This window comes from Xiphias gladius, chromosome 3 (genome assembly GCF_016859285.1).
Source record: "Xiphias gladius isolate SHS-SW01 ecotype Sanya breed wild chromosome 3, ASM1685928v1, whole genome shotgun sequence".
In the NCBI taxonomy this organism is placed as follows: Eukaryota; Metazoa; Chordata; class Actinopteri; order Istiophoriformes; family Xiphiidae; genus Xiphias; species Xiphias gladius.
The window spans coordinates 13341777-13369112 of NC_053402.1; the positions used below are offsets into that span (position 1 = coordinate 13341777).

At 44.9% G+C, this 27336-nt stretch overlaps 3 protein-coding genes across 3 annotated transcripts; all 3 read right to left on the minus strand.

The window, feature by feature from the left end:
• Nucleotides 1-3067: 3067 nt before the first annotated feature.
• On the minus strand, nt 3068-7226 carry LOC120788107 (meteorin-like protein). The gene is made up of 4 exons (XM_040123637.1): nt 7141-7226; nt 6103-6506; nt 4437-4496; nt 3068-3830 (listed from the first exon to the last, which is right to left on the minus strand). Exons 1-4 carry the CDS (start codon nt 7224-7226, stop codon nt 3511-3513), a joined length of 870 nt encoding a protein of 289 aa, XP_039979571.1. The 3' UTR covers nt 3068-3510.
• Nucleotides 7227-8528: 1302 nt separating this feature from the next.
• On the minus strand, nt 8529-13036 carry cbx8a (chromobox homolog 8a (Pc class homolog, Drosophila)). The gene is made up of 5 exons (XM_040118551.1): nt 12817-13036; nt 12601-12644; nt 12078-12143; nt 11552-11618; nt 8529-11073 (listed from the first exon to the last, which is right to left on the minus strand). Exons 1-5 carry the CDS (start codon nt 12883-12885, stop codon nt 10216-10218), a joined length of 1104 nt encoding a protein of 367 aa, XP_039974485.1. The 5' UTR covers nt 12886-13036; the 3' UTR covers nt 8529-10215.
• A 5835-nt stretch (nt 13037-18871) lies between these two features.
• On the minus strand, nt 18872-27134 carry cbx4 (chromobox homolog 4 (Pc class homolog, Drosophila)). The gene is made up of 5 exons (XM_040118537.1): nt 26741-27134; nt 26586-26629; nt 25767-25832; nt 23453-23519; nt 18872-22059 (listed from the first exon to the last, which is right to left on the minus strand). The coding sequence occupies exons 1-5, from the start codon at nt 26807-26809 to the stop codon at nt 20644-20646; spliced, it is 1662 nt and encodes a 553-aa protein (XP_039974471.1). The 5' UTR covers nt 26810-27134; the 3' UTR covers nt 18872-20643.
• Between the last annotated feature and the right edge of the window lie 202 nt (nt 27135-27336).

A 27336-nucleotide genomic window follows, 5' to 3' on the forward strand; every position in this document is an offset into this window, starting at 1 on the left:
GATTATGTGTACATGAACTTCAGTTAGATAGATCATGAGACAGCTCTATCCTCTGCAGTTACAATATAACCTCCTTCTTTTGTTCCACTGAGATGTTCTTACATGATTATACTTTTATCGCTACACAATAAAATTAGACTTTTTTAACATAGCGAAAGGTACTTGTATGTTTGTTTTTCGCCGCCTGGTTGTCTGAGAACAAGTGTTGGAGTGTGATACTTATGAAACTAAGCCTGTGTGCTTTTATAGAATGTAATGTTATACTTAGCTTACGGGATAATTTAATATAAAACTGGCCCTGCCACACTACGATAGGTAAAGTTAAACAGGGTTGTAGATGATTAATAAACTGAGTAAACTTCTCTCTCCTTCAAAATTAGGAAATAAATAGAAAAGGAAGAAAAGGTATTTTTCTAGATATTGGACACAGTTTTTTGTGTTAAGCTGTATTTGCAAGTATCATCTCGTAAATAAAGTCATGATTCATTTTTTAAATACTTGCTCCTTTTCGGAACTCCTACACATTACATGATGCGAGAAACAACATTTCTCCCAGCTAGTGCAGAGATGTAAAGACTGGTTGTGTCATTGTCATTGCCAGACTCTGTGTTTCATTCAAGATCACAAGGACGTTATAAAACCCTATTTTTCAGCCAGGTGCATGACAGGTGCTTGACTGACCACAATTATATCTAAAACTTTGAAGGAGAAAATTGTGTAACTCATTACCTTTTGAATCGAGAAGAACGTTTGTCAAAAAAAAAGCTTGAGACAAAATTCAATTACTTCCCATTTTCAACCACAAATGCTGCTCACCGTTAAAAGGAGACCAAATGGCAACCTTTTCAAAGCCAAGAGACATCTCTGCTCCAGCATTGTGTTCCCGGTACCCCGTCCCCGGTCTCTATAGCCGGAGCAGTGAATGCCTGTTCGGCACTGGAGGGTATCATGCTGTTTCCATATTGTAGCCCTAAGCCTCCACACAGCAGTGGCCCACATGGGAAAGCAGACCAGGCGGTGGGATAAACTAATTACCCCCCAGTCTTGGCGGACTCCTGCCGGTGCACCATGCAGCAGCTCCCGTCCGAGCCCTCCTGGGCTCGTTCCCCATGAGAGCCTGCTGGAATTCCCAGAGATGAGAATTGTGTGGTCTCAAAAGCCTGCAGAGAGGCTATATTTTGCTTGGAAATTTGACATGGTGGCCCCCTGGGACAATACTGAAGGAGGAGACTTCAAACTGGGCTTCTGAAGGAGGAAAAAAGTTTGTAGAAGGCTTGATTTTTAGGCAACATTCACCAAGTAAGACAGTAACCACGTCTTACCCCTGGGTCCCCAGAAAACATTTTTCATATTAGCAGTCCGTAGTAAAATTGATCTAAAAGATTGATCTGTTATTTGTGTAATCTATTGTTTTTTAAAATAAAGTCATCAATTGCCCCAGAAATGGAGAAAAAAAACCCCCCAAAAGTCCAGAGGTATGTTTTTAGTGGCTGAGGACACCTTAAATATGTATGCAGCTTATCAAGTTTGTGCTGAGACAGACACAGGCGACATGCATATGAAGAGAAAAGATACTGAGAAATATGAACTATGGTTAAAATAGTTCACATACACAAGAAGAGAAAATGTGCATGGATTGAGGGCTCGGCCCTCCTCTGGCTCCCTGGATTCATGAGCCCTGATGGTTTCTAGATGACAGCAGCCGTGACAATGGTCATTATGTCTGCGAGAGGCCTTGTCACTGCAGGGCCATTGTGTGGGCCCCATTCACCCCACAGTCATTTACACTTTCATTGGCAGCTATTTAGTCCCCATAAAAAGTTCAACACACCAATTTGTGAGCCCTGCTCAGCCAAGGAGAAGTGTGGAATAGGCTAAGAAAGCAGTTGCTTTAAAAGTCAATTAATTGTTCCCCTCTTCTGGGAGGGGCTGAGGGGGAGGATCCCCAGGCTTTTGGGGCCTCACATCTGTCCATTCGTCTTCTTGGGCCATGATACAGGGGCCACACAACTCCAAAGAAAAGTCTGATTCAGTCTCCTCAGTGCCCTGGCCATCTAAGGAGATTTTGTATTTCATTTTAGGGTAGGGCTATCCTATTATCATAAGAATCCGATTTCAGGGGAAAAGATAGGATGCAGAAGAAAAAAAAGGACCAAAATAAACTTGTAGGGCACTTCAGCTCTAGATGCCATTCTCATAAAAAAAAAAACAACCCAGGGATTATGCAGCATACGATGGGAAATGAGGGCTTAAGTTCATTTGAGCCTTTCGCAAGCCACCTATGAGAAAAAGTGCAGAGACTCAAGGGGTCTCGTGAGTTAGAGGACTTCGTGAAATTTAGATTTTTACGCACTGTTCATGAGCTCAGTTCACTTCTAAACACTTCATCAGTTATATGAACTGACCAGATAAAGAAAAATGCAAAGAAATATGTTTGGAATTTAAATTTAGAATTTTTTGTTTTGCTAAAAACAAAGGAGACTTGTATCAGATAATAAAATTCAAAGATGTTCACTTCTTTTTGAATATTCATCATTTTAGTGTATATTAAAACACCGTTTGCGTAAGATATTTGGCTGCCACAACCAAGTCAATCAAGTAAGTCAGCTTTCAGTGTGATTCACAACACCTTTAAAAATCACACCTTTCACTTTTTCAAGGAGGCTTGGCAGAGTTAAAGCATTTGATCTCAATGATAAATGTGAAAGACTGGCAGACCTATCTGATTTATTGAATCCAGTCAAGTATAAACTTCTAGCAAAGGGCTCTTTGGCTCATCTCAATACTGAAATCAAATAAAAGCATACAAACTTGGGTGCACCATGGAAGCTGAACAGACAAAGGGGGTAAATCGTTCTTTAAAAAGAGAAAAAATACAATTCTTACAAGAATTGGACGATGTAGCAAATCATCCTTTGAAAAAACAAAGTAGTAGAGTGGAGTCTTGAGAGGATTTATTTTTCATGTATAGTTTACAACACATACATTATAAATAGACAAAACATAGAGGAATTGAAATTTCAGCACAGACGAACCTGAATAAAAATAACTCCACAGTCATATACAGTATGTTCGAGCCTATTCACTAAGACAAACTGGTGATTATAAATGGTGGTCCTTCAGTCTTCCCTCCCACCTCAGTTCAGAGGGCAACTGTCACACAGGAGCCAGCGAAGTGAACAACAGTCGATGTGGGGAGAAGCACAAAGAGAGAGAGCAGCAACCCAACCCCTTCTTAGCCCCCAGGACCGAGGGCAGTGATGGGAGAGAGACAAAGGCTGGCCCTTCTCTGAGCCTCAGTGCAGGAGGCCCCCGCTGTTTGCCCCTGTTCTGCTCCTCCCAATGTGTTTTTCACCAGAAATTCAGCAGCTTCATCCCTGCTGGTCATACTGGATGCCACCTTGATGGCGCGATAAAACATTACAAGGGTCACACAATGCCAGTGCAGGCGTGAGAATGCCCGTGGATAAAGACTATGGGCCTCAGTGGTGCTAAAATAAACACACTCCCTCAGTCTAAAGGGAAGTCACAGGAATTCCGACGTGCCGCCCGGGCAGTCTGGTAGACAGACAGGAAGTCTTTGTATCGCGGGGCACACCCTAACCAAGCTTCCCCAAAGTGTTCGGACCCTGTGAAAAGAAACTCTCCGTCCCCAGGCTTCACGTGGCACTGCAGGAGTGCGTGGATGCTCCCATGCCAAGACGCGCCTGGCGCCGCTTCTCGCTCGAACACTCCACTGCGCTGCCAGTACACCCTCGCCGCCGACACCTCGACCGACGAAGTCTGACTTTCGGAGTTGTGGGAGATATTCTTGATGTAGCCTCGGACCACTGAAAAAGAAAAGGCAGAAGTCCCATTACCGTGTTTACACATTCAGTACATAAAGAAAATCCAATAAAACAATCAGGGAAACGTCTATAAAAATCCCCTTATTTCCAAATCCACTTAGTTTCCTACATCCATTCTTTCTTTTCTGTCTTTTATTTTTCTTCTTTACCCTCGTGAACATTTGCTGCTCACGTGCTTTCCCTTTTCTTAAAATGAACATGGTGGTTGTGTGAGACAAAAGCATGGAAATCAAACTCTAAATTTATTTCATACACTGTACAATACTTGAATGATTGTACTAAATTTACTTTCAACAACTGAGATCATTTGGAAACATATCTATCTAGGACTTGTTATGCCATTTACACACCCACCATTTGTCTCTCAGACCAAATCTCACTCATATTTTCCTAAGGTTTTTGCAGTTTGGCAACTACCTTACATTACGGTTGTAAAGAAACAGTGATAAAGAACATGAAAGATACGGAGAGGGCAGGAAAGCTCCAATCGTATCTTGGTAAGAATTTAATGGTGCTCTGTCAATGTGTTTTATAGTTCAGTAAGTAGCAGATTTGGGGTTTGCAGAGTACGGTTATATATGTACCTACCAAAGTCACTGTTACAGATGGCCATCAGGAGCTCTGTATCATTGCAGGGTCGACAAGAAGCTGTGGTCAGAGAAAATCAGTAAAGAAAATGAAGAAGTAGCCTTTTTTTTTTGCCATTTGGCATAGTTACCTTTAAGATGATGGATACCTGCATCAAATCATTTTGCCAGGTATAATTTTCTCAACTTTCCTCTGTCGCTCATGGCCAACCTCTCCCAAAAACCACGCGTGAACCAAAGCTCTATGACTGATGGGTGTGATTTCTCCCACCCTGTCACTTCCCTGACCTGAACTCTCACACAGGTACCAGCCCCATTCACCTCCTTCCTCACATCACAGAGCCAAGAAACCACGGTTCAGAGGAAGGAATGCTGTTCCTTGAAGTGCTCTGCCCACCGCACCGCCTGCAGATCAAAACCCCCCGCCCCCCACGAGCCTTGACCCTGTGTTTGACTCCTATTGTATCTAATTGACTGACCTCCGTACCAACGCAGGAGTCAAACACTCTGCCAGACCGGCGATACAGAAAAGCTAAACCGGCCACTGCCCTTTATGGACACAGAATGACATCACCGCTTTGGGACGGGCCCTCACACATTGATAAATGCTAATAAACACACATGCACAATGATGAGGCATTTGTGGAATCTGCAAAGTATTTGCAGTCTCAATTCAGGCCCCTTGGCCCGGTGCCCTCCAGTGGCCCTGTGGTCCGCTCTGTCCTCTCTGCTTTGTCCCTCGATGGAAACCAGACAGCCAGACAAAACACAAGACCGACCAACAGCTGCACGCTCCAGTCGGAAAAAAGAGGGGTCTGTAATTAAATAACCACTATTTTTTTCTAAAGTAGGAATCAGGATTGGTCAGTTAAAGTCCCTCACACTCCACTCACCAGTAATTTGAACCAACTACTAATAGTCATGAGCTGATTATTTGGACCTTTTATAAGGGTAACTTTATACAACTTGACAAAGTTGTAACTAATGGCTTTATTAATAGTTCATTCATTGTTCTCTAAGGATTTCTAGATCAATTTTTAGCCCTTAATAAGAACAAATTTTGGGTTGCCAGGCTGTGGAAATCCTTTTTGTTGATGTTGGTCTTTTCTATTAGTCAATAATTCAGTTATAAAAGTTGAGTGCTCTGTGATAAATGCTTAATAAGTTGTTATTAAAAGGACTTTGGTCCAGAGCTTCTGCGGCCTTTTTCCAGAAGGTAAAAGGTTGATATGGTCCAATCAGTCAAAGAGATTTTTTACCACCTGGCAACCCCAAAAACTGGTCTTTTGAATCGCTATTAGGTGGAGAGTAACTAAGTACATTTGATCAAGTGCTGTGGGCAAGTTGAGTAAAATTTTTTGCTAGTTGTGCACGAGTACTTCGATTTTTATTCCACTTCATCCTCCTGCTCCTCTGCATTTATCTGACAGCTGTAGTTACTGTTCAGACTTAGAATTGGTACTTTTACTCGGGTAAAGGATCTGACTCCTTCTTCCACTACTGCTCATAAATGATCTTACTTATCTTGGGCAAACAACGGATCAAACATGAACAAAGCCATTAGTTACAACTTGTACCAAACCCTTTATAACGGGCGTTCTGTCGCAGGGGTACCGTCCAAAGTAGGACTGATCTCCATCAAGCAAAACCAGAGAGGATGTGCTCACTCTGCAGCCCGCTGTGGCCCGAGTTCGGCGCAGCACTCCTGTTGCCCAGCAGCTCATATCTGAAGCCCATCGCGCGTCTGCTCCAGTGTCCATCACTCTGCGGGCGGGCATGGAGGTAGATAGCGGGCCTGTGCGGTCCATCCGCCCGGAAACAGAACACCCGCTGCGGCCGCTCGCCGTCCGTCACCAGCAGCTCCAGCTCGCCGGCCCGTTCAATGAACACGCTGGCCCCGCGGAAGGAGGGAGAGGGCTTGATGCAGACGGTGGTGCGCAGGCTGGAGGACAGGTTGGGCTCCAGAACCACCCTGAGAGCCTGGCCCGGGTAGACCCACCTCACCGAGCCCTCTGTGCAGCGCAGCCGGACCTGGAGTACGATCCTGGAATCCACGCCGGCTGCGAAACCGCTGGATTCAGCGGGAAAAACGACTGATTAGTAATTCAAGGGCGTGAAAGAGGTTTCCAAAAATTTCAAATGCTGCTGTGTGTGGCACGGACGACATCGGTACTAATGGCTTTCTCAATGGTAAATAAATCATTTACCAGTGCTTTATAGATCCCTCCATTAAACAGATTTGAGGTGACCAGGGTGAAAAAAGAAATCCAATTGGTTGGTGTTTGTCCTTTCTATTCGCTAATTATGCAGTTATAAATGTTGGTAGTCCATGAATAAATGTTCGCGGATTTCTCACTTTCTCATAAGGCAGCAGGCCCGCAGTTATAAATGTTCTAAGGCCATTGATAAAAGGGTTTTAATCCTTCAAGCCTTGTGTTAATGTTGTTAATAAATGGACCAGTCAAAGTGGATTTTCACAACTTATAGACACTCAAATTTTTGTTCGTCTTAATGTCTTTTAACCAATACATAAAGTATTAGCAAATTATTTATTAAACATTAATAAAGTCATCAAGTCACAACTTTAAACCCTCTCTAAATATCACCCTGTTAGACAGTGCTGCTGTGCCTTTCAAATTGTTGTTTTATTTTTCCCTTTTCCCTTCTCTGTTTCAACATGCATGAAAATCAGGGGAGCCCCTCACCTTCCAGTCCAGTTGCACAGATCAGCCGCACAGTGCCGCAACTGGAGAGCCAGAAAATACAGCGAAACTATCACATTAGGCAACATCTCACCCACACGCAGATAAAAAGCCGGAGAGAAGTGGACGGTGGCGCATGGCTAAAAAAAAGCAAAACCAAAAAAAAAAAAAAATTTTCAAAAAGAAAAAGTTTCGCCTGTGAGATATTGAGAGTGCAAGCGCTCTGCGGCATCTACTTGGTTCATCTTCACTGAATGCTCTCTCTCTCTCTCTCTCTCTCTCTCTCTCTCTCTCTCCCTCACACACACACGCACACTTTCTCCCTCATTCTCTAATTAGAGCTGATCCAGTGGTTGGGGGATCGCTGGCCTCTGCAGGTCTTTGTCTTTCCCCGCTACAGAGACAATGAGTTTGAAAGCCCTCAGCCATCTGTTAACATCAGTGCGCCTTTTTTTTTTTTGCACAGTAATTCATCCACTTTAAACGCCTCTCAGCGGTTTTTATCATTTCACTTTACTGAAGTTCTTAGCTGTCATCAATACAATTGAATTCTCTTAAACTGTTGGCTGTTTTCTTCTACATGAGAATCGCAAAAATGAAATGAAAAGTAAGTGGAATCAAAATTTCAATTTTGTGTGACCGACCGACTCTATAAGAGCAACCGAATCTCGGTATGATCATTTCAGAAATGCTGACTAAAAGAACAAAAAGAAATAAAGAAAAGAAAATAGAGAATTTAAAAAAAAACAATAAAAAGTATACGAGTGTCTGTGTTTCTGTGCTTGAGCTTCATCTAGTGGCGGGATGGAGCAGCGCACGGTGCCCTCACATCTGGAAGGCAAAATGAAGTCTGCCGGAGGGTTTTCCAGCCCGAAGCAACCGACAGCGAGAGAGAGAGAGAGAGCTGTGTCTCAACAACCGCCAATATTTCAGACGGATACGAGCTGGAATGTCTGGCCCGCTTTCACTGCCCATGAATCCACAAGCGATGAGTGGTTTCAGTTCATTTTAACCTGCAGGCTCCATGCGCAACATTAAGATGATGAGACCAAGAGTAATGATTTGGCACCGTTTCAAGGTCTTGCCGGTGGCGACATCTTGTGGAGGCTAAACTCTGTGGATCGTAACCACGCAGGCCCGACTGAGGGGCTGGTGGCTGCAGCTCCTCGCGGGGTTCGGTTATGGCTTTGTATGGATGGGCATCAGATCAAAGGGCTGAGGCTTTTTTTTTTTTTTTTTTTGATGGGTACGTCGTTCAGTAAATTACAGCCATATGGAGAAATCGGCCAGATGTTGTCTCAGCCTGCAGGGGGAAACCCTTGCTGCTCAAGTCACTACATCTTGAAGTGTGGACGAGATCCCGAATATAATCACCGATGTCACCACGGATATGAAAATACAGTCTAGAAATGAATGCGGTTGTTAAGACTGACAGCATAACAGACGATGAGTGTATTTTATTTTTAATGAGTATGCTTCAAAGCACATCTCTGGAAACTGATGCTTCACTTTCATTTTCCATTAAACTGCAATACCAAGGTTAGATATTAACCCCTCGCACAGCTTTAATATCGCAGTGGTGTGCGTCGTCTCACCATTAGTGAGCCGGAAACCAGACGGAGTTCTCTTACAGGGGTACCGGAAGGTCGCTCTGGGTCGTGTGTCCCCGAGACCAGGACTAGAGATTAGGACCAGACGGCAGACATATGGCTCACTGGTGTCATGGTGTGATACTGTCACAATCATTTGCGGCGTCCTCCGAGTCAATTAAAAGTGTCAAAAATCAACTCGCCCCGCCACGACTCGCCGTCTGCCTTGAGGCCTGACCCCAGTCCTTCCATGTGGGATTTGTCAGCGAAAGTGGCGGTGGTGACACTGGGGATGGTGATGGTGATAACGAAGCAAGAAAATATATGTCCTGTAGGTCTCGATTTTACAATAAGGCCCAGTGAATAATCACAACTCTAGGGTTTGTTTTCATTCCCGTGAGACCCGGTTCACAGCTTTTTGCCACTGGTACTTTAAAAAGATGGAAACTCTGAATAAATCTAAAATCAAATTCCTCCTTCAGTTTGAGATCAGGCCTTCGTGGTTTCAACCGACCCAGGTGAGTCACAGAAACATTCATTTATTTATTTTCTTTTTTTGTCATACTAATGTACAGATGTGCTGATGTGTATTTCAGTGCAGTCTCGCGTGAAAAGAAAGCTCCTCATACAAAACTGCTACGGGAAAATATCCATTTTTAATCAATCCAAAGGAGCACATTTGATCACTTGCATCTGTTCAATTCTTTCCCCCGTTTGAATAATTCATACAAACCCGAAACTTGCTCAGCAGGAATCATCAGACATGTCTGTTGGAACGTGACCTCTACATAGAACAACAGTAAAACCTTTACAAAAATATATATATTGCGTAGTCTAAATAAGCATTTTTAGATTAGGACTAGGAACGCACACAAAATGTATTTAGGTATTCTAAATATGATGAAGTTGGAGTTTAATTTTCCTCTGATCTAACATCAGTAACTCTACGTGGCGTTGATTATTTCGATTATTTGACACGATTCTGTTGGCTGCAAACATCCTTATCAATATGCATGGATACACGACAAAGTAAAAGTATTTTAACTTCCTATTCAGAACCTCATCTTGGCCCCTTCGTGTGGCTTTTTGGTTGGAAGGGTGAAAGATATGACTGGTAACGACTGGAAATGAAACTTGAGAAGATGTCAGTTTGTAACGTGTTTAACTTGGTTTTTATAAACAGCGCGGTTGCACAGTTTTATAATACAAATAAAAAGAAAAAAAGATAAAAAAAAAAAGACAAAGCCATTGTGTAAAGTCTTAACAAGATGATAGCGGTGGTATCAAGCGCAACAAAAATACCCCTTAAATTTGCAATGTCACTGTCTTGTTTTATTCTTTCAGCAGCGTATTAAATATTTGTATGTACACTTTTGAAAGTTACATAGAAAAAATATAGTATTACAGTAGGCCTGTTAGTTAGTAGCTTGTTAAACAATTATTTGGGCGTATATTAGCCTCCTCTGACCTAAACCTCCAACGCACATACTCATCTTTTATCTCGGAAAAAGCCCTTGTCCGTGCTGCTCTCTCGGATGGTGACTGTCAGGAAGTTCATGGTGACATCTGTCACCGTCACAGTGTCCAGGCTGGCGAGACTGGGGGTCCAGGACGAGGCTGGCCGCGCGGATGAATCGTGGATGGACTCGGACTGTGGGGAGATGACAGCGGATGGGTCCCGGGGCAGGCGGCACTCCTTCACCTGGTGGCTGCGGTGCTCGGCGGAGTGCGTCAGCTTGCCGGGCCGAGGGCCAGACATCCTGCTCAGACAGTAAGTCCTGTGGCCCCTCTGATCGCTTTTACGCCCATCTGGACTGAAGGCGCAGGTGTAAGACAGGCCCGCGTCCCCCAAGTGTCTCTGCTCGCTGCTGGATTTGGGTGTTATCGTGGTCTCCTCCTGAAACCTCTTGGTCAGCTGGACGAGGCTGTGGTCTGACGTCTCTCCGTGGTGATGCAGGCGCCGGGTCATTTTGGACAGACCGTGTGACACCGGCTCCTCCAGGAACCTATTCCGCTTGGCGTCCGGCTCTGCTGGGCCGCTCCCACTATCTTTCTCATACTGCAAGTGCAGCTTCGGTTTGCGCCCTCTCTTTTTGGGGAACCGGGCGGATTCCTGGAGTGTCAGGGCAGCTGGTGGCGTCGGTCTGGGCCTCCTCTCGGTCTCTGGGGGTCGGACCTGGACACTTTCTCCTCTGTTGACGGCGCTCGGCGGGAAGATCGTGGGAACCACGGCGCGCAAACCCTCCCGGGCCCTCGGTGTTATGACAGGCTCCGGGACGGGATAGGAGACCTGGATCCCTCTGGGAGCCTCTCTTCGAAATTCATATGTCTTTTCTTTGGCTTTGGCCTGGGGACAGAGCGAGTACGGTTCATGAGAGGAGGTTTACCAGAGATGAAAATCTGAAGACTTCTGAGGAAATGTAAAGGTTTAAGAGAAGCAGCTGTTTGGTTACACTGGACGGTCAAGGCCTCGTCCTGAAGGTTTTGTATTTTTCCAAAGAATGCAAGGCAATGGAAATGAAAATAAGTCAGTTACATAATAACCGATACAATGTGTTACGGATGCTTAAAATGTACAATTACTGTACCCAACTTTACCTCATGAAAATCATTTGATAAATTAGTGATTTCCCTTTTGGGTTACAACTGCCATTCCACCATTTTTTCGTTTTTCTTTAAGCGAATCTAAAGCACAGGGTAACACTTTCACATTTAATACGATCCTAGTTGTCATATCATGGATATGGACCCATCATCTGTGACATTTTTAGCCGCCTCGGAAAAGGCGAGAGGATGAAATGGAAACCATCAAAAGTTTCACTCACCTTCAAGAGAAATGTTTCGGGTTTGGGTCCCCTCTTTTTCGGCCCGAACAGCTCCCTTTCGCGCTCCCTGGTGAAGAAAACCATATAAAGAACCATCCCAAAACATTAACTAATTATTTCCTATTTGCTCTACTACTAAATCGGGATAACTCATTTTCCATACGGGGGCCAAACTCTGCCATTGGGGTTAGATTGTCCCGGTTTTTCGGGCCGCTTTTTGTTTTTGTTTTTTTTTTTGGTTAGAACTGAGTTCAATTAAAATGAAAAACGTGTCGGAATAAAGCAGATAACTCGCTTGTAATATCCAAACTTCACCACATCTTGCACTTATCTGAGCTGGAAATGAATCATCTCACTCCGCAAAGCACCTGTCGTCACTCGCGTTACGAAAAGTGAGATTTAAAGATTGAAACTTAGGGTAAACGTCCTATTTGCACGGACTTTTTTTTTTTTTTTGTAGCGCAGAGAGCGCGGTGCCATTTCGCCTCTGCGGAGAGGCCTACTGCCTGCGCTGTCAAACCCTCACCTCTCCTCGAAGGCGGCGAAGAGTCGTGCATCCAGAATGTTTTCCTCCGGCTCCCAAGTGCTGTACCTATGTCACAACAGCAAAGAGGAGAGGGGGTTCGGCAACCATACATTGTCAACGCGCGCACACACACAAACGCATGCACACACACACACACACACACACACAAACACACAAACAAGCACACACGCGCTCGGTGCAATACTTTTACCAAAGCAATCTTGCTGCGTACGCTGCAATTACAGACTACGTAGCGGACTGTGACGCATGGTGAACCCGGCCATTGCTAAAGCTAGTGTGGACTCGAACGCATCCCAGCGGGGGCTGAGGCGTAGGCATTTTTCACCCCCCGGGTGCTGCGCACAAGCCGCCAGACACACAGCAGACCGCACTACGGTACACAGAGCAGACGAAAACGGGTAAAAAACATCCACAAGCCGAGTGACGACGGAGTCTGGGCTGCAGTTGTGCGAGCGGCCGGGATGCAGCGCTGTCCCTCCCCAGCCTCGGCTGCTATACTCACTTCTGAGACCAGCCCTTCCATTTCACGAGATATTCCCAGCGACCCTGCAAAACAGATCCGCAATAGAGTCAGGTTATAAGAGTACTGCCTGTCGGCGCTGCACAAACAAATGGTTGCGTAATAGGTGTGGAGACACAGCCTGTGTGTGTGTGTGTGTGTGTGTGTGCGCGCGTGTGTGTGTGTAGGGGAGGGGGGGTAAAGAAAAGCAGCGAATACCCGTCTGATTCGCCGTTTAATGATGGACTCGGCTGCGAAGACGCTCTCACCAACAGCCGAGAGCTCCATGATTCACCATGCACCTCGTTTATTTCTGTCTCTTTTATTATTTTTGGCTTCCCCGTGTCCTCTCCGGGTTGTTTAATTTCGCACATCCCATAATACGCAATCTGGAGAGGACGTCATCACGTCTTTTTCTGTTGCCAGGCGCCGCCGTCGGTAGGACGGATCGCGGTGGAGCACATTGGCTCAGTTGTTGCTACGTGCTCCGGGTTTCTGAGTGAGGGGGAGGAGCCCCGCTGCTCTGGGTGCTGTACAGGAATCTGTGGCACATTGGAGCCAGCGAAGTCAGACGCTCCCGGAGCTGATCCACGGACCCCGGACGTACCTGAGGAGGGGGGGGGGTCCGAAGAGTCCAGGCCAAAGGAAATAATAGTTTCATTTCGACAACATTCAAACGAGCAGTGAGAGAGAAGAATGGCCAATTTGATAAAATGCTTCACCCTCGAACTGAGCCCATTCACACCAAGAATCGGTGAATATTAGTCTTGACATGTAAAAAAACAAAAAACAAAAACAAAAAAACAAACAATAATTCGACCATAAAATTCAAACTAATATGTTAAAAAAAAAAATCTCTCCATAAAAAAATGTACCAAATGGGGCAGTAAATGGCCAGATGTGTGTCCCGCTCGAGGATACGTGAGGTACAAAGTTTTGCATGGTCGGTGTAAGTAACCCCCCAGACCCACCGTGACTGGCCCGCGGGTTCACAGCTGATTGTTTCAGAGAACTTTTTAAACACCGTCCGCGACAGCACGGTTTGATTTACAGATCCCCCCCGTTTCAGGTCCACGCCGCCGAGTATCAAAGGGAAAGGAAAGGATCGCGGGGGGGGGGCTGTCTCGCAATCTCCGGCGTAATTGGACTGTTGCGCTGGGTGGCGAAATTAAGATGTTACTCGCAGTGGGTCCCGTCCCTGAAACGAGACGCTGCCTTTTGCGGTTCTATGCAGATTATTCAACCTGTAGACACAGAGTCGTGTCCCAGGAACAAGAAGCACTGACGGAAACTCAGGCAGTTAAAAAAAAAAAAAAAACAACTCTCCTTGAGTCGGTCGATTTTGGATGAGAATTCCAAAGGATTTACATTTTATTCCCGCACATGCTCAGTCCGTCGCACACACCGAACGATATGTGCTCGTCCGATTAACGAAAAGCGCCATTTATATGGGAGCGATTTAAAAAAAAAAAAAAAAAATAGAATGAATTAATTTTTGTAACGCAGAGGTACCGTCGCGCCAGGTGACAGGAGCGGTGAATGTGGCCCCCAGAGTGAGCGCCCTCGCTCTGGCTGCTCCACGCCGAACCACGCAGAAGTGAATGGAATCGACGCAGTTTTTATCCTGATGGGCGAAGTGGCATTTTGAGCTCGTCAAACTTAAGTCCTGGGCGAGCTCCGAATTTTGGGAGCAGCAAACTGCTCAAGCGGGAGAGCTGGGGTGTAGATTTCGCCCGGTACGCGGGAGGTCACCCAGTGTTGTGGTGCCTGCAAAGCTGTTAAAAACAAAAAATTAAATTCCGCCTTAAACTTGTTAAATTGCCCCTGGTTTATGTAAAAACAACCTCAAAAACATACTGAGAGCTTGGTGTATTTTTGTCATCAATTCTGGAGGTTTTGTGCATCTGTAGACAATAAAGACACCTCGTTATATTTAATCTTTTTGTTTTAATCTTCGTCTTCTTTCCTTCTTGCGTAAATATGGTCATGATGGCCTGTTGTGTCTTAGTTCACAGAGATTTTTTTAAAAAAAGGTTTCGCTTATTCCTCAGTGACGGCGGTGGTAAGACTCTTTTAAGCCTACAACTGTTGGGATATTATTAACAGTTTGGAAACATTATTATTATTATTATTATTATTATTATTATTATTATTGTTGTCATTTTATTATTTGTTTCTGGTGTTTGTTTACTTCATAGTTCATTCTAAGCACTTAGAATTTAATTGAACATTAGATATTTGTATTTTCTTCATTCTGTAAATTATTATTATGATTATGATTATGATTATGGTCATGATAATAATGATGATAATAATGATCATAACAACAACAATAATAATAGCAATAACAATAATAATGATAATAACAACAACAACATAATAATAATAATAATAATAATAATAATAATAATAATAATAATAATCTTAGCCCAGCAGTCAGGCTTTTCTGGAATATACTGAACAACTATATGATGGTGATGAGAACATTCACTCGGAACATTGATCACACAAATAAATCACAACCATGTGGGAAAACAGGAGTGACGAGCTGTAGCCTCCGTTTCTCGTCATTTTCTGTGGGCCTCAATGTTCCACATCCATCAGCTACACATTTTAAATGATGAATGAAAATAAAATGAAAATAAGAATAAGAAATTTAGCCCAAATCTCACGTTCTGCGGGGAAGAAACCCGAGGGCATCTTAATCTTAAAAGTCTCTGTGCCCGCAAAAACCTCCAGGCCAGCCACATCCTCCTACCACTGCCCTGAACGGAAGGTCAAATGGATGCCACTTGGATAATTGATTAATTTATTAAAAAGGCTCTAAACACAGCAGAGCACCTGCACAACACTGGAAATACGGCATTTTTCCAGTTTCAGATTCGGACCCTGGTTTTTTCGGATTTTCTTGCTTTCTCCGGTTCGTCTCTTCAAAAAAATGATCAGACCAACATGGATGCATCCTGTACGGCGAGAGCCCCTGCGCTAAACGAAGGGAGCAGGTCTACAGCCCCCCTCGTCGCTCATCTACCACCACCAGACTTTCTGTCTGGGGGACCGACGTCAAAATTACCCGGCCGCTTTTTGGGCGGTTTTAAGAGACGTTGCAGCTTTTTTGGGCGCATCGGGGCTGAAAGGTGACAGTGTGACAGACCCCCCCCCCCCCTCCTGGTTATTCGACACGGATTTTACCACCAAATCTTAGTATTTCTCTAAAAACGTTGCCCACAAATACATTTCTCTGCGTTATTTTTTTTTTTCCTTCAGCCTTTCTGAGCTGTACTTCATGTTGTTCAAACTCCTCTGAAAATCCGGAATCAGGATTTTGCCTTAAATGACACCCGTGGAAGCAAACAGGCGGGTTGGATTTATTAATTAATTGCCATTATCTGTTCAGCTGATTAGATGCGGGGTCATGTGTTTGCAGATGTGTGAAATGAAATCCCAACATTAACAGGGAGGCAGCCTGTCCGCCTGCCCGCCCGTCCGTCCGTCCGTCCCCTGAGGAGTCTCGCCCCCGTCTCCGCTCTCGGTCACTGCTCAAGATCGTGACTGATGGACTGGTGCGTTTGCCGCTATCTGTCCGTTTCAATTCCGCCCGCCGTGGAGCAGACAAAGGCGGGCGCGCCGCGGACAAAAGATGCGTTGTGGCTGCCGTCGAAATATGCACCACCATTTTGATAGTCATAGCTCGTAGACCGACATTTCCTGTCGGCACTATAATGGCTATAGCCCGCACGGTTCCTGTTCATAGAGGCAGGCGGCTGGTGCGTGCTGGAGGAAGGCAGCTTCGCACGGGCTGCGAGAAGCTGCACGCTGCAAGCTGCAAGCTGCAAGCTGCTGCTGCTGCTGCTGCAGCGGTTCTCCATATTTGGCCGGGAGTCGGTGAAAAGTGAGTCTCCAGGAGCCGCAATGGCGACAGCCACCCATGAATAAACAGAGCTGGCTCTGTGGGAACCGTGTCGGGCTCTCTGGCGTCTGGGCAACTGCCGCGCGCGGCTCGCTGTCCACTGTCCCGCTTACCGGGCGACATTTTTCCGCCGAAGGTGGCTCGGGCACCAAAAACCGCGCAGCGAGAAGCGGTGGAGTCGTGAGGCTCTGACCTGCAGTGTTGCCATATTTCAGCGCATGCTTTGAGTTAGATCATACACAGCAGCACAGCCTCTCTATATCTAACTATTCTGTTGTGTTTTTTTGATTGTTTGTTTAGGTTCGATCTATTTCTTTTTAACATCCTTTCTTGATAAAGATACATTCTCACTTCAAAGAAATGAAAGCTCCACTCAGGGCATCCCCCCTCTTTTATGAAGTTTTTGGAGAGAGAAATCCAGAGAGGGGAACAGACCGAGGCCTTAATTAATGAAAGGGCCCTGTGTTTTTATTCTCAGACATGTGCTGGATTTTTACTGAGGCGCAACAGGGCCTCCGCCGGGTCACGGGCAGGGGGCTTTAAATCAGCCAGGGGATCCCTCTGCCGACACGGTCCCACACGAGGCTGCACTGCGCGACGACGAAAGCCGGCTCTGTGCGGGCTGCCGGTGGGTACGGCGATAAAGGGGGAATGTGAAACATCACACTTGGTCTATAAATATGTTCCCCTGCTCGACGACGTTTTCAGTTTCCCTACCGACGCACGACAGACTCGCACGGTGGGTTCAAAGCCATGGAAGGCCTCCAGAGACAGCCTCCATGCGGACGGGGACAGGCAGGGAGACATGCGAGCTGTGTGTTCATGGCTTCTAAAATTCCGCTCACATCCACTCGTATCAGTTGAGTTTCACAACTTAGAAAATGTGCAGTGTCGTCATTCGTGGCTTCAGCTGCCTCTCTGGATGAATCGATTGGTTGTCATATAGATAGATAGATAGGTATATAATTATATTACCCTCAGGGGGTTTCAGCAGCTCACACAGACCAAAGGACACTGAAAATACATTCTTTATTCGTCGATTTAAAAAGTCGTCCCGATTATAAAGCGGCAAAAAAAAATTTAAAAAATTAAAAAAACACACCTTTAGTCGAATTTTAAGTTAATAAACCGAATTATTTTTCCAATTTCAACGGGTTAGAGGAAAGCATTTCCAACGCGAAATCCCAGGGAACGAGAGGAGAGAGACTGGTGGCTTTAAAGGCTGAAATTTTGACAGAGGTCGAGGATGAGTCGGACCTAAAGTTGAGGTAATTCTTGCGAGACTGTAGACCAGCAATGACAAATCCCTGGTCCCCGAGATCTATACAGATTTGCGACCTGGGTGGTGTCGTTCCGTTTTCCTGTGTGGTTACAGCCGTGGTTCCTTCAGGGGTTTCGCCCGCTGGCCTTCGAGATTTGATGGTTGATGTTGCTCTTGTGCACTTTTAAGCCAGAAGCCACGGAGGCTGCTTCTGTGGCTCTAGATCGTCCGTTGGACCAGGATCACAGGGGAGTTCAGAGAGCAGATTTATTCGCGAAAGAAAAGGTGGGAACACTACAGTGTGGTATCCTTGGTTTGTCTGATTTAACTAGAAAGGACATAAAAAAGAGCAGTGATCATATATGTAATTTATTGATCTAAAGCAGCTTTTGCATGAATAATCAAACACTTTTCTACAGACAAGTGGTCTGTGTTTCTTTCTGATCCCCTCGAAGACTGGAGGACTCCCACAGCATTTGGCAGTGTCATGAAAGGTCAGTATTTAGAGCTCATTCATAAAAGTTGAGCTATGGACAAATGTGTAATTGCAGCTTTGTTGTGTCTGGACTGGTCTATTTAAATGATACTGTATGGGAATAATGTACGGACAATTGCTGAGTCTTAGTGACACAGGCCTGCAGAGAGAGAGAGTCCTCTTTAAGAGCTTACTCATTGTGCTGGAAATACCACAAAGCCTATTGCAGACACATTGTATTTAAATATCACATAATTGACGCCCTTCCCTGCTACACAGTGCTGCACTGCAGACACACGCACACAGAGTCAAATACCGACTCTCCACGAAGCCTTTCTTCTTTTTAGAATCTAAGGATTACATAATAACCTCCCCTGTCCTCCTCCAGCCATGTTGTGTGTTTACATTCCTGCTCGGGGTCGAGCTGCAATAGAAAAATAATGCATGGGTAAAGTTTTAATAATACAAGTGACCGGTGCAGTTATGCAATACAAAAGGCCCCTTTGTGCAGGATCGTTTGTGATTATGCAACATGATCTGTTTTCCTATTCATAGTTCACAACCAAGTTAGTGTTTCTAGTGTTTAATGTTCCATTCTTCCTCTCCACGGGCAGAGAGGCTTCAGAGGAACTGCAGGACGTGAACAATGAAACATAAATCTTTTACTGGAACACCAGAAAAAAAACTATGAAGAGTTAGCCTGTAAAATAAAGAAGAAATCCAATATATCAACATACAAAACGGCCTGTTTGCCCCCACCCAGTGTCAGTGCAGCAAAATATCAGAGGTCAAATCTCTTTCTTTATTGTGAAACATACCATCCAATAAGCTGTGCCAAAAGCAATAAGTCAACCAGCTCCTGGTAGAGCAAATTTTATAACAATCGTTTTGACTTTGAACCAAGTGCAAGAGACAATAAGCAAAAGTAAGCAAAAGAACAAAACGTAGCAAACAGACTCAAAAAGGACAACCTGTTCAATGGGATCACTTGCAGCTTCTGATGCAGAGAACATCTTGTAATTGTTTTGAAAAAACATATTAAATGTAAATAAATATTCACTCTTCATTTTTATTATTCTAGCATTTTAGCTCTCTCACTGGTTTTGCATTAGCTGTGCGTAGAAGGCAATTTTAGACTCAAATGTAGGTTACATCCAACAGCGTTGACATTTGAATTTTCAGCAGCATAATCAAAACAGCTTGCACCCACTGGACTGCATGTAACAGTATACAAAAGCCCGCCTCGCAACTCACATTTAATCTGTGAAACAAACCCATTACTGACCCTGGTAGCTTTTTTTCTAAAACATATACCAGTCATATGTAGTCTTCAGATCACATGGTGAGGTTCAATAGCAATATGAGATGAATATCATTAATCTGTGTGACATCAGGAGGATCCTAACAAGACTAGCAGATATTCTAAAGTAACTCCAGTAGTATGTGAGGTCAACAATAAGGTAATAAATCACAACCTTATTATGGTAAGAAACAATACGTCATCTTCACGAGAAGTCCCGTTTGATAAATGACACCATTTTCTTAATGGTACTGACCTTTGAGAAAGTACATGTCAGCTTTCGTTCCATAATTGTTTGCTAAAGAGGAATTGTGCAGAATAGTAATAGACTGGATTGTAATGGCAGATCTATTGACGGCTTTGCTGCATCTCTATGGCGAAACAAAAACCGAAGGCAAAAGGAAAAGCTGGGACATTGCTTAGAGGTTGTTGACATAGCCGAGTGTTCACGCTGTGTTCAGACACACCTGCTTTTTTAATTTGCATGTCATGGCTAATTATTTTTCTTAAACAAGCCTCAAACAAACCATGTAACAAAACATGCCAGGTCAGACTGAGTGTACATGTCTGAAGTAAAAAAAAAAAAAAAAACATTTCAATGAAATAAGACTTATAGAGACCATCTCCATTAATGAGGGTACATGACACAAATTAACATGAAAATGTAATTAAGTGCTTTCAATTTGATCTTAGATCACCATAGGCTCAACAATGTCCTCTCTACCTTCTATCAGGACCAAAATAAGAGATATTATTCATACAAAATACATTTAAACCTTCATACATCTCAGGTTATAAGTTTGGTACAGGTATGAAACAACAGCAAAAGTATCCCATTAAGCTCCATATGACAAATAAACTAATTTTTTTCTTTTTTTGTGGCATACATCCACCTGAATGCATTCACTCAAATCCTCGAGGGCACTTTCTTGGCTACAACATCACGGAGGAGTTACAGTATAAAACATTATAAGAAACATATTGAATTTGAATGATAAATTATAAATTTCCATATACAAAATTCTGATGTTTTTACATATGCACATATTGACAGGATCATCCAGTCGGTTTACTGGTAGTCCCATTTTACAAAGAGTTTCTTAGAAAGAAACATATTCCTTGAAGGTGACAGTGAGACTGTTTGTCGTGATATCAGTGATGATGATATTTCCCATAAAAGGGGAGATTTTTTTAACGGGTGCTTCTTTAGATTTCTCTGTGGTTTTCTGTGTGTCCTCTGTCACAGGAGGAGTATTTCTGTCAGCAGGCTCTGGCTCTGGTGCCGGCTCTGGCTGTATCTCTGGCTCCACCTGCCTCTTAGTCTTTGGACAGCTGAGATCTATCGGCTCTTCTTGGCTGCCGGAGTCCAGAACGTCAAATGTGCATGTACTGCTGAGGCGCCGGCCACTACAGTGGAGGTCCATGGGTTTGTCCTGTGGTGGCGTGACGACTGTGCTGGGCACACTAAAGCTTCTGGAGGTCAGGTAGGTTTTGGAAACGCTCCTGTCCTCCACGGGATCTGAGAGCTTTCGCTTGCGGTCGTTGGGAAAGGAAGGGATTCTGATCTGGTCGACAGCTGTAGGGGTTGGGATGTTGGTGTCAATAGCCCAGGACATCGGAGGTGAGCTAGCGGTCAGCTGTAGCGGTAGATCATCCGGCAAGTCAGCCTGACCCCGAGCCACTTCAGTGTTGTATTCCTCTGCTGTGCTTGGCGAAGGTTTGGAGAAATGTCTGTCCTTTGGGGAACACTTTATAGGATGCTCTGCGGCAGGGAGGGAGCTGCCATTACAGATCTCTTTGGGGATACCGTTCTCCAGGTGCTCCACCATTTTGGTTCTGTGTGCTGGATTGTTTTCTGATGGTTTGGTGTTTTGTGGTTTCTCTTCGCTTGATGATTCCCCATGTTTACCCTTTGCTCCATGAACCTTGTTACTGTCCATATATTTGCTCATGACAATAACAATACGTCCGTTCTTGTTTTTGTTTTTGATTATCTTCATTTTGCTGCTAATAGCGCTAGGCAGGGTTGCGTCTTTAGGATTGGGTTTAAGGGCATGTTCACTCTCAGCCTCTTTGACAGCTGGTTTCCTCACTTCTAACGCCAACTCTTTGACTTTGCTCAAGCAACCTGTGTCTTTGTCACGAACCCATTTTTGCTGCAGTGCCAGTGGTAAATTCCAGCCAGGATTTGCTGGTTTACAGGCCGGTTCCTGAACTTTGACCACCTCTTTGAGCCTAGAGGCCTGCGTGTCGTACATATTCGGGTCGGGCTCATAGTGGTGGTGCTTCTTGCTGTTAAGCTGGTAGATGAACTTCTTTTTGCTGTTGGTTAGCTGGTCAGCAGGGACCTCTTGGCTGCTGGGCTGGTACTGATGGTGCTTCTTGCTGTTCAGCTGGTACTGCTGAGGCTGGGACCGCTGGACCTGGACAGGATCTGACTTGAGGCCACCCTCTGCATCCTGACACGTTTCCTCAAAACCTGCAGGGATACTGGATCTTCGAGCAAATGAGGGCACCTTGAAGAAGAGACAAGACACAAAGTTTAACATTTAATATTGCAGTTCATAAAGTAGGGGCACTTGCAAGAGACAGATTTTAAAAAATGGTCAAAAATCAAAGAAATAGATGATGGGATGTCCTGATTTTCAGTCACTAGTATATATATATATATATATATATATATATATATAAAGCTCCTTAATGACCAGATCCTGCGTTTCCCATAATGCCTGGTAAATACCCACGTCTTTCAAACTCCATACTCCCCGTTTGTAACACAGGCTTTCTGTTATAAATGTGTCGTCGCCAAGCCCGAGCTCGAGCTGATGCCTAATGGCATCACTATGACGTAACTAGAGTTATTTCTCTCAGACTTAAGGCAGGTCTTCCAGAGTCACAGAAGACATTATGTAACCGTTTTCATAGGTAGAATAGCACTCCTCATGTTGAGCTGAGTGGTCATTTAAAAGGAGCTCTCACAGCTGTTAAAAAACATGTGTTACAGCTAAAATATGTAAACCTGCGCGCTAAAATTCGCATAAAATTCAGGTTTACAGGATGCTGAAGCCTGTCAGAAACCGAAATAAACTATCCAAGCAGGACTCAGCATAAGACCTCCCTCCTACCATCTTGTCCCCTCCCCCTCCTCCTGTAAAGGCTGACCCCTCGGGCCGTCAGAGGGGCACTGCAGCGGAACGCTCAAGACGCTTTGGCTGTGACCTTAGGTCAGAGAAGTGCCACCAGACATGTCACGCTTTATCTCTGATTGCTGGCCACGTGTGACTCTGGCAGAGTTGTATGCTTCTTAAGGAGTGACACTGAATAGCAATCAGCTCCTAGTCTCTCAAAATATATAATCACATTTGGCTCGGAATATGGTTCAGTAAAGGCCTGAGCTAAGACAGTCAAAGCACGACAGTGTGCTACTTTCAGTCATCTATTTTTGTCTTGGGGGAACATTTATAAACAGGGAAATGGAAGAAAACATTCTCCCGATACAGATTCACTTGGTGTAAAATGAACTTATATAGAATATCAAGCTCCCTTTAAAAACATTGTGTTTTGGATTCAGAGCTATTTAGCATAAAGAAATTATGAACATGCAGATCAAATGAGTGCGCTCAGGCAATGCTTATGTAACCTCAGGCAGCAAACCGGGTTTCATGATGAGCGCGGACAGCAATCCAGCTGTAGAACCCTGTCCTCTCTTTGCCTTTTTCCCATTTCTCTCTCAAAGAATTCTATAAATAACCACGACCATAATGACAGAAGCTCTAAAACACCTGACACAACCTCTCCCCTTTTGGCTTCGAACTGAGTGAAACTTACAGCAAGGCTCTGAGAAGCAAGATGGTTCCAGAAAAACTATCATGTTGGCGATGAATCGTAGATAATGAGGATGATAATTACCTGGAGTAAAAGATGTTTTGGTTTTGGCCCCCGTTTACGATACCCCATCAGCTGCTCCTGCCTCTCTCTGTGAAAACAAAAGGTAATTACACTTTCTTGCACCACATTTAACTTTGAAATACAACACCTCATTTGTCAGAAAGTGTTTCACCTTACCATATCAAAAATCTAATAACATCACATGGACAATTACAGGTTTGACATTTGGAGGATTCGTTCATTTCCTTCTACCTATTCAAGGTCAAAAGTGGAATTTTGATTTGGAGGACTAATGAATGCCCACATGTGACCCGCTGAAAAGCATTATGGTCCTTATTTGCATAGCTCTCCATGGTAATCGGCCCATTCCATATTCTCATTATCCTGGAGAAATTTAATTATGGGTTCAGCAGGCGGAATCTCTCATCGTCTTTCAAACATCCACCCTCCTGCAGCACAACCTTCCTCTCCTTACATTCAAACTCTAATTAGTGTCACGAGGTACGGATGAAATGGGATAAATACAACATTGCGGGGTACTTCCGGGGTGCATGCTGCTGCTGAAAGCATGCACACCACCATGACTTGAGCAACACTACACCTACGCTCTTAAAGTATAGGGTGATTAATATCACACTAATAACAAATATCTCTTGGAATAGTTTTTATTGAGGGAGGAGTGAGAAAAACATGTTAATATAGTTGTACTGACTAGACCAGGCACTGGGCTGTCTGTGAAATATTGCTCCCTGATATAAACCTTGACTCATCATTGGCTCATAAATAACCAGCGGTGGGTGAAGGCCGGCTGCACGCACACTCCACCAGGCATGAGTAAACCCAACCTATTGTCGGCCTCTCGCTACAGATGTTCAAACTGTCAGAGCTGCCAAAAAATTGCCACAATATACAGTTCTACATTTTAATGCCATAATTTGTGCGGTTTCAAACAGCGTCCAACGGGGTGACCTCTATTCACAGAAGATTTGGCAATTACAGCCTCCCTTGTTGGATCCCCTCCCCCATCCTCTGGGAGCAGAGAGGAATCCACACACACAGTGCAGAGGCAGCGCTCCATGACCATCAGCACAGAGCCAGACACACACACATACACACACACACACACACACACACACACAGAGCCAGGAGGGCGGGCGGGCAGGCAAGCAAGCAAGCAAGCAGGCAGGCAGGCAGGCAGGCAGGCAGGCAGGCAGGCAGGCAGGCTGGCTGCGGGGGAATATGAGAGCGGTACACTGGAAACGCTGGAGAGCACTGCGTGTCAATTAGCCTTTTCAGAAATGCGAATTCCTTTCCCCAGCCATCATGTCTTTAGGCCTGGTGGCCTACAGAGAGAGTATATCTCACAGGCCTCATGGGTCCAGCAAACCAGACAAGACGTTGCTGTGCATGTGCCACAGGGCTAATAGGACAGCAGCATTTGTATTCATTAACATCTCAACCCCTGAGATTGACATTGTGTGTTTTTAATTATTTTACAAACCTCTATTAATTCTACTGTACTGGGGGCCAAAATTGAAAGCAGGTCGTCAGTTGTGCGTCCAAGGTACGATATTCAGTTTCCACAACATTACATAGCAACATAAAGGCAGGCACCGGCACTAGTATTGCTGAATGGTTTCCCCTTGGGTGGGACACAGTATATGAAATCAACCTTCAGAAGTAAAACACAGCTCAGCCTGTTTGCAGATCTCAGACTGGTGCTGACGAGAATCCCATCAGGCAGCAGCTTGGCCTCCTCACATGCAAACCACAACAAACCGCTGTGCTTGTGTCATGCACCCCAAATAAAAACAGCCGGGCTCTCAGCTGAAGCTCAGCTGGTAAATTGGAACCTGTCCTGCATCGGGCCTTATGGTTGCAAAGAAACTCGACTGTAAAAATATGATTAAAAACTAATCATTGTAGCTTGATCCAAACGAGGAGCAGAGCTTTTCCATCTTTATCGGTCCCTCATGCAGCTTCTGACAAAAAAATGTAGCTACTTCCGTTTTCTATGTGAATTTAGGTCATTGCATGAGTCCAGCCCTCTGGATCCTGACGCTAAACCTTGCAAATAATATTCTGATTAGTTGCAATTTCCGTCTTACAACATACATCCATGCATATTTGCGCATATCCGATCTTTCCATTAGCCTGATTTAGGAATTCTCACTACCACATCCCCAGCCTCTTCCCCAGGGGACAGTCCTATGGGGAGGGGGGGCGGGGGAGATCTGTGATAGAGTTACTGGGGCGCCCCTCCTCCCATGCCCATATATGGCCACGGCTGAACAGGAGGCTGCGCGGCCTCGTCCGAAGTCCACATCTCTCTCACCTGTGTTGAAACGCGACGAGGAGACGCGGGTCAAGGATGTTTTCCTCTGGTTCCCATGTGTTGTATCTGCGGACAGGAGCAAACAACTGTCAGCGAGCCGTCACGTGCCAACTTCCTTCTTCCAACTGACTCACAGGCCTCAGCCTGTGTCAGTCGCACGCACGCGCACACACACGCGCGCACACTCCCACATCTTCATCACTGCTGTGCAGTCAGAGTGGACAGGTAGGATATGGAGGCCTCCAATTCAATGATTTTAAAACTTTTTTTTTTTTTTTTTTTTTTTTTTTTTACTTCAAGATGACTGAAATTGCAAGACCGTGACTAAAGGCTATTTGTCACATTCCCGCAAAAAAAAAAAAGGAAAAAAAAAAAGTCAAACAAAAAAGTGTCTGTATGTGTTCTCCAAACGGTCCTCTGGCACCAACATACAGTCGGCCATTTTAGCACCACTGTCTCGTAAATTCGCTGGCAGAGCAGAAATAATTAAAACGGGATTACATGGCTGTGCCTACCCCCTTCCCTCGCATAAATTAGTGAAGGCATCCGCGGATACACTGAAACACATACCGACTGCGCTCTCCCAGTTCGCACACAAACACAGACGCACGCACACAAACCCACGTACACACACACACACACACACACACACACTCTCACGAACAAACAACCACACTGTGCGCGCACGCCTTTGATGAATGCCCCCCCTTTTTTTTTTTTAATAGTAACAACACTTGATTTTGTTGCAAAATGTTGCCATGCATCTTTGCAGCGGGAAATCATCTGAGATATTTCAGTGAAGGCTGGATTAAGACTTACTTGGGAGACCAGCCTCGCCACTTGACCAGGTACTCTATCTTGCCCTGTGATGGTGGAGAAGGAGAAATTTTTTTTTTTTTTGGTGAGGCTCGTGTCAAACGCAGTATATTTAACGTCCGGAGCCGTTTTGCATACATGCTCCCTCTCTCTGTTACCTTGCGGATGCGCTTCTTTTCGATGCCCTCTACCGCAAAGACGTGCTCTCCGGCGGCAGGGAGCTCCATTCTCGCCCGAATCCGATTACAGGGGACGGGGGAGTAGGTGAAATGCTGGCTACGCACCGTCGATGTGCCTTCCGCTCGGTGCGTGCTGTGCGCGCTTGGTAGTTTTCCAGTTGTATCCAAATCCAACTGTATTCCCTCCACCTCTCCTCCTCGCTCTCTCCGTCTCTCTCTCTCTCGCTCCCCCGCCTTTGCACACTCCACGGTCCCTGGCAATGAGCATAGAGATATCCACTGTGGTGCGGCTGCGAGCAGCTCTTTTCGTGCAATAGCATCAGCTCGCTGAATGACGTCAGGAGGGGAGGGGGAGGTGGAGACCTTGCGCGGGGGTTGGGGTTTATCCCGTGAGTAGTGGACTGCGGGAGGGATGTCTGGAGATTCAGATCAATCACTGCGTTACTGTCACAACACACGTAAATAAAACCTTCTAGTACAGTTATGTGGTTTAGTTCGATAACAAGGCCGGAGGGACCCCCCCCCCCCTTCCTCTTCCACCATTTGATGTAGTTCGCATGAGAGAAAAAAAAAAC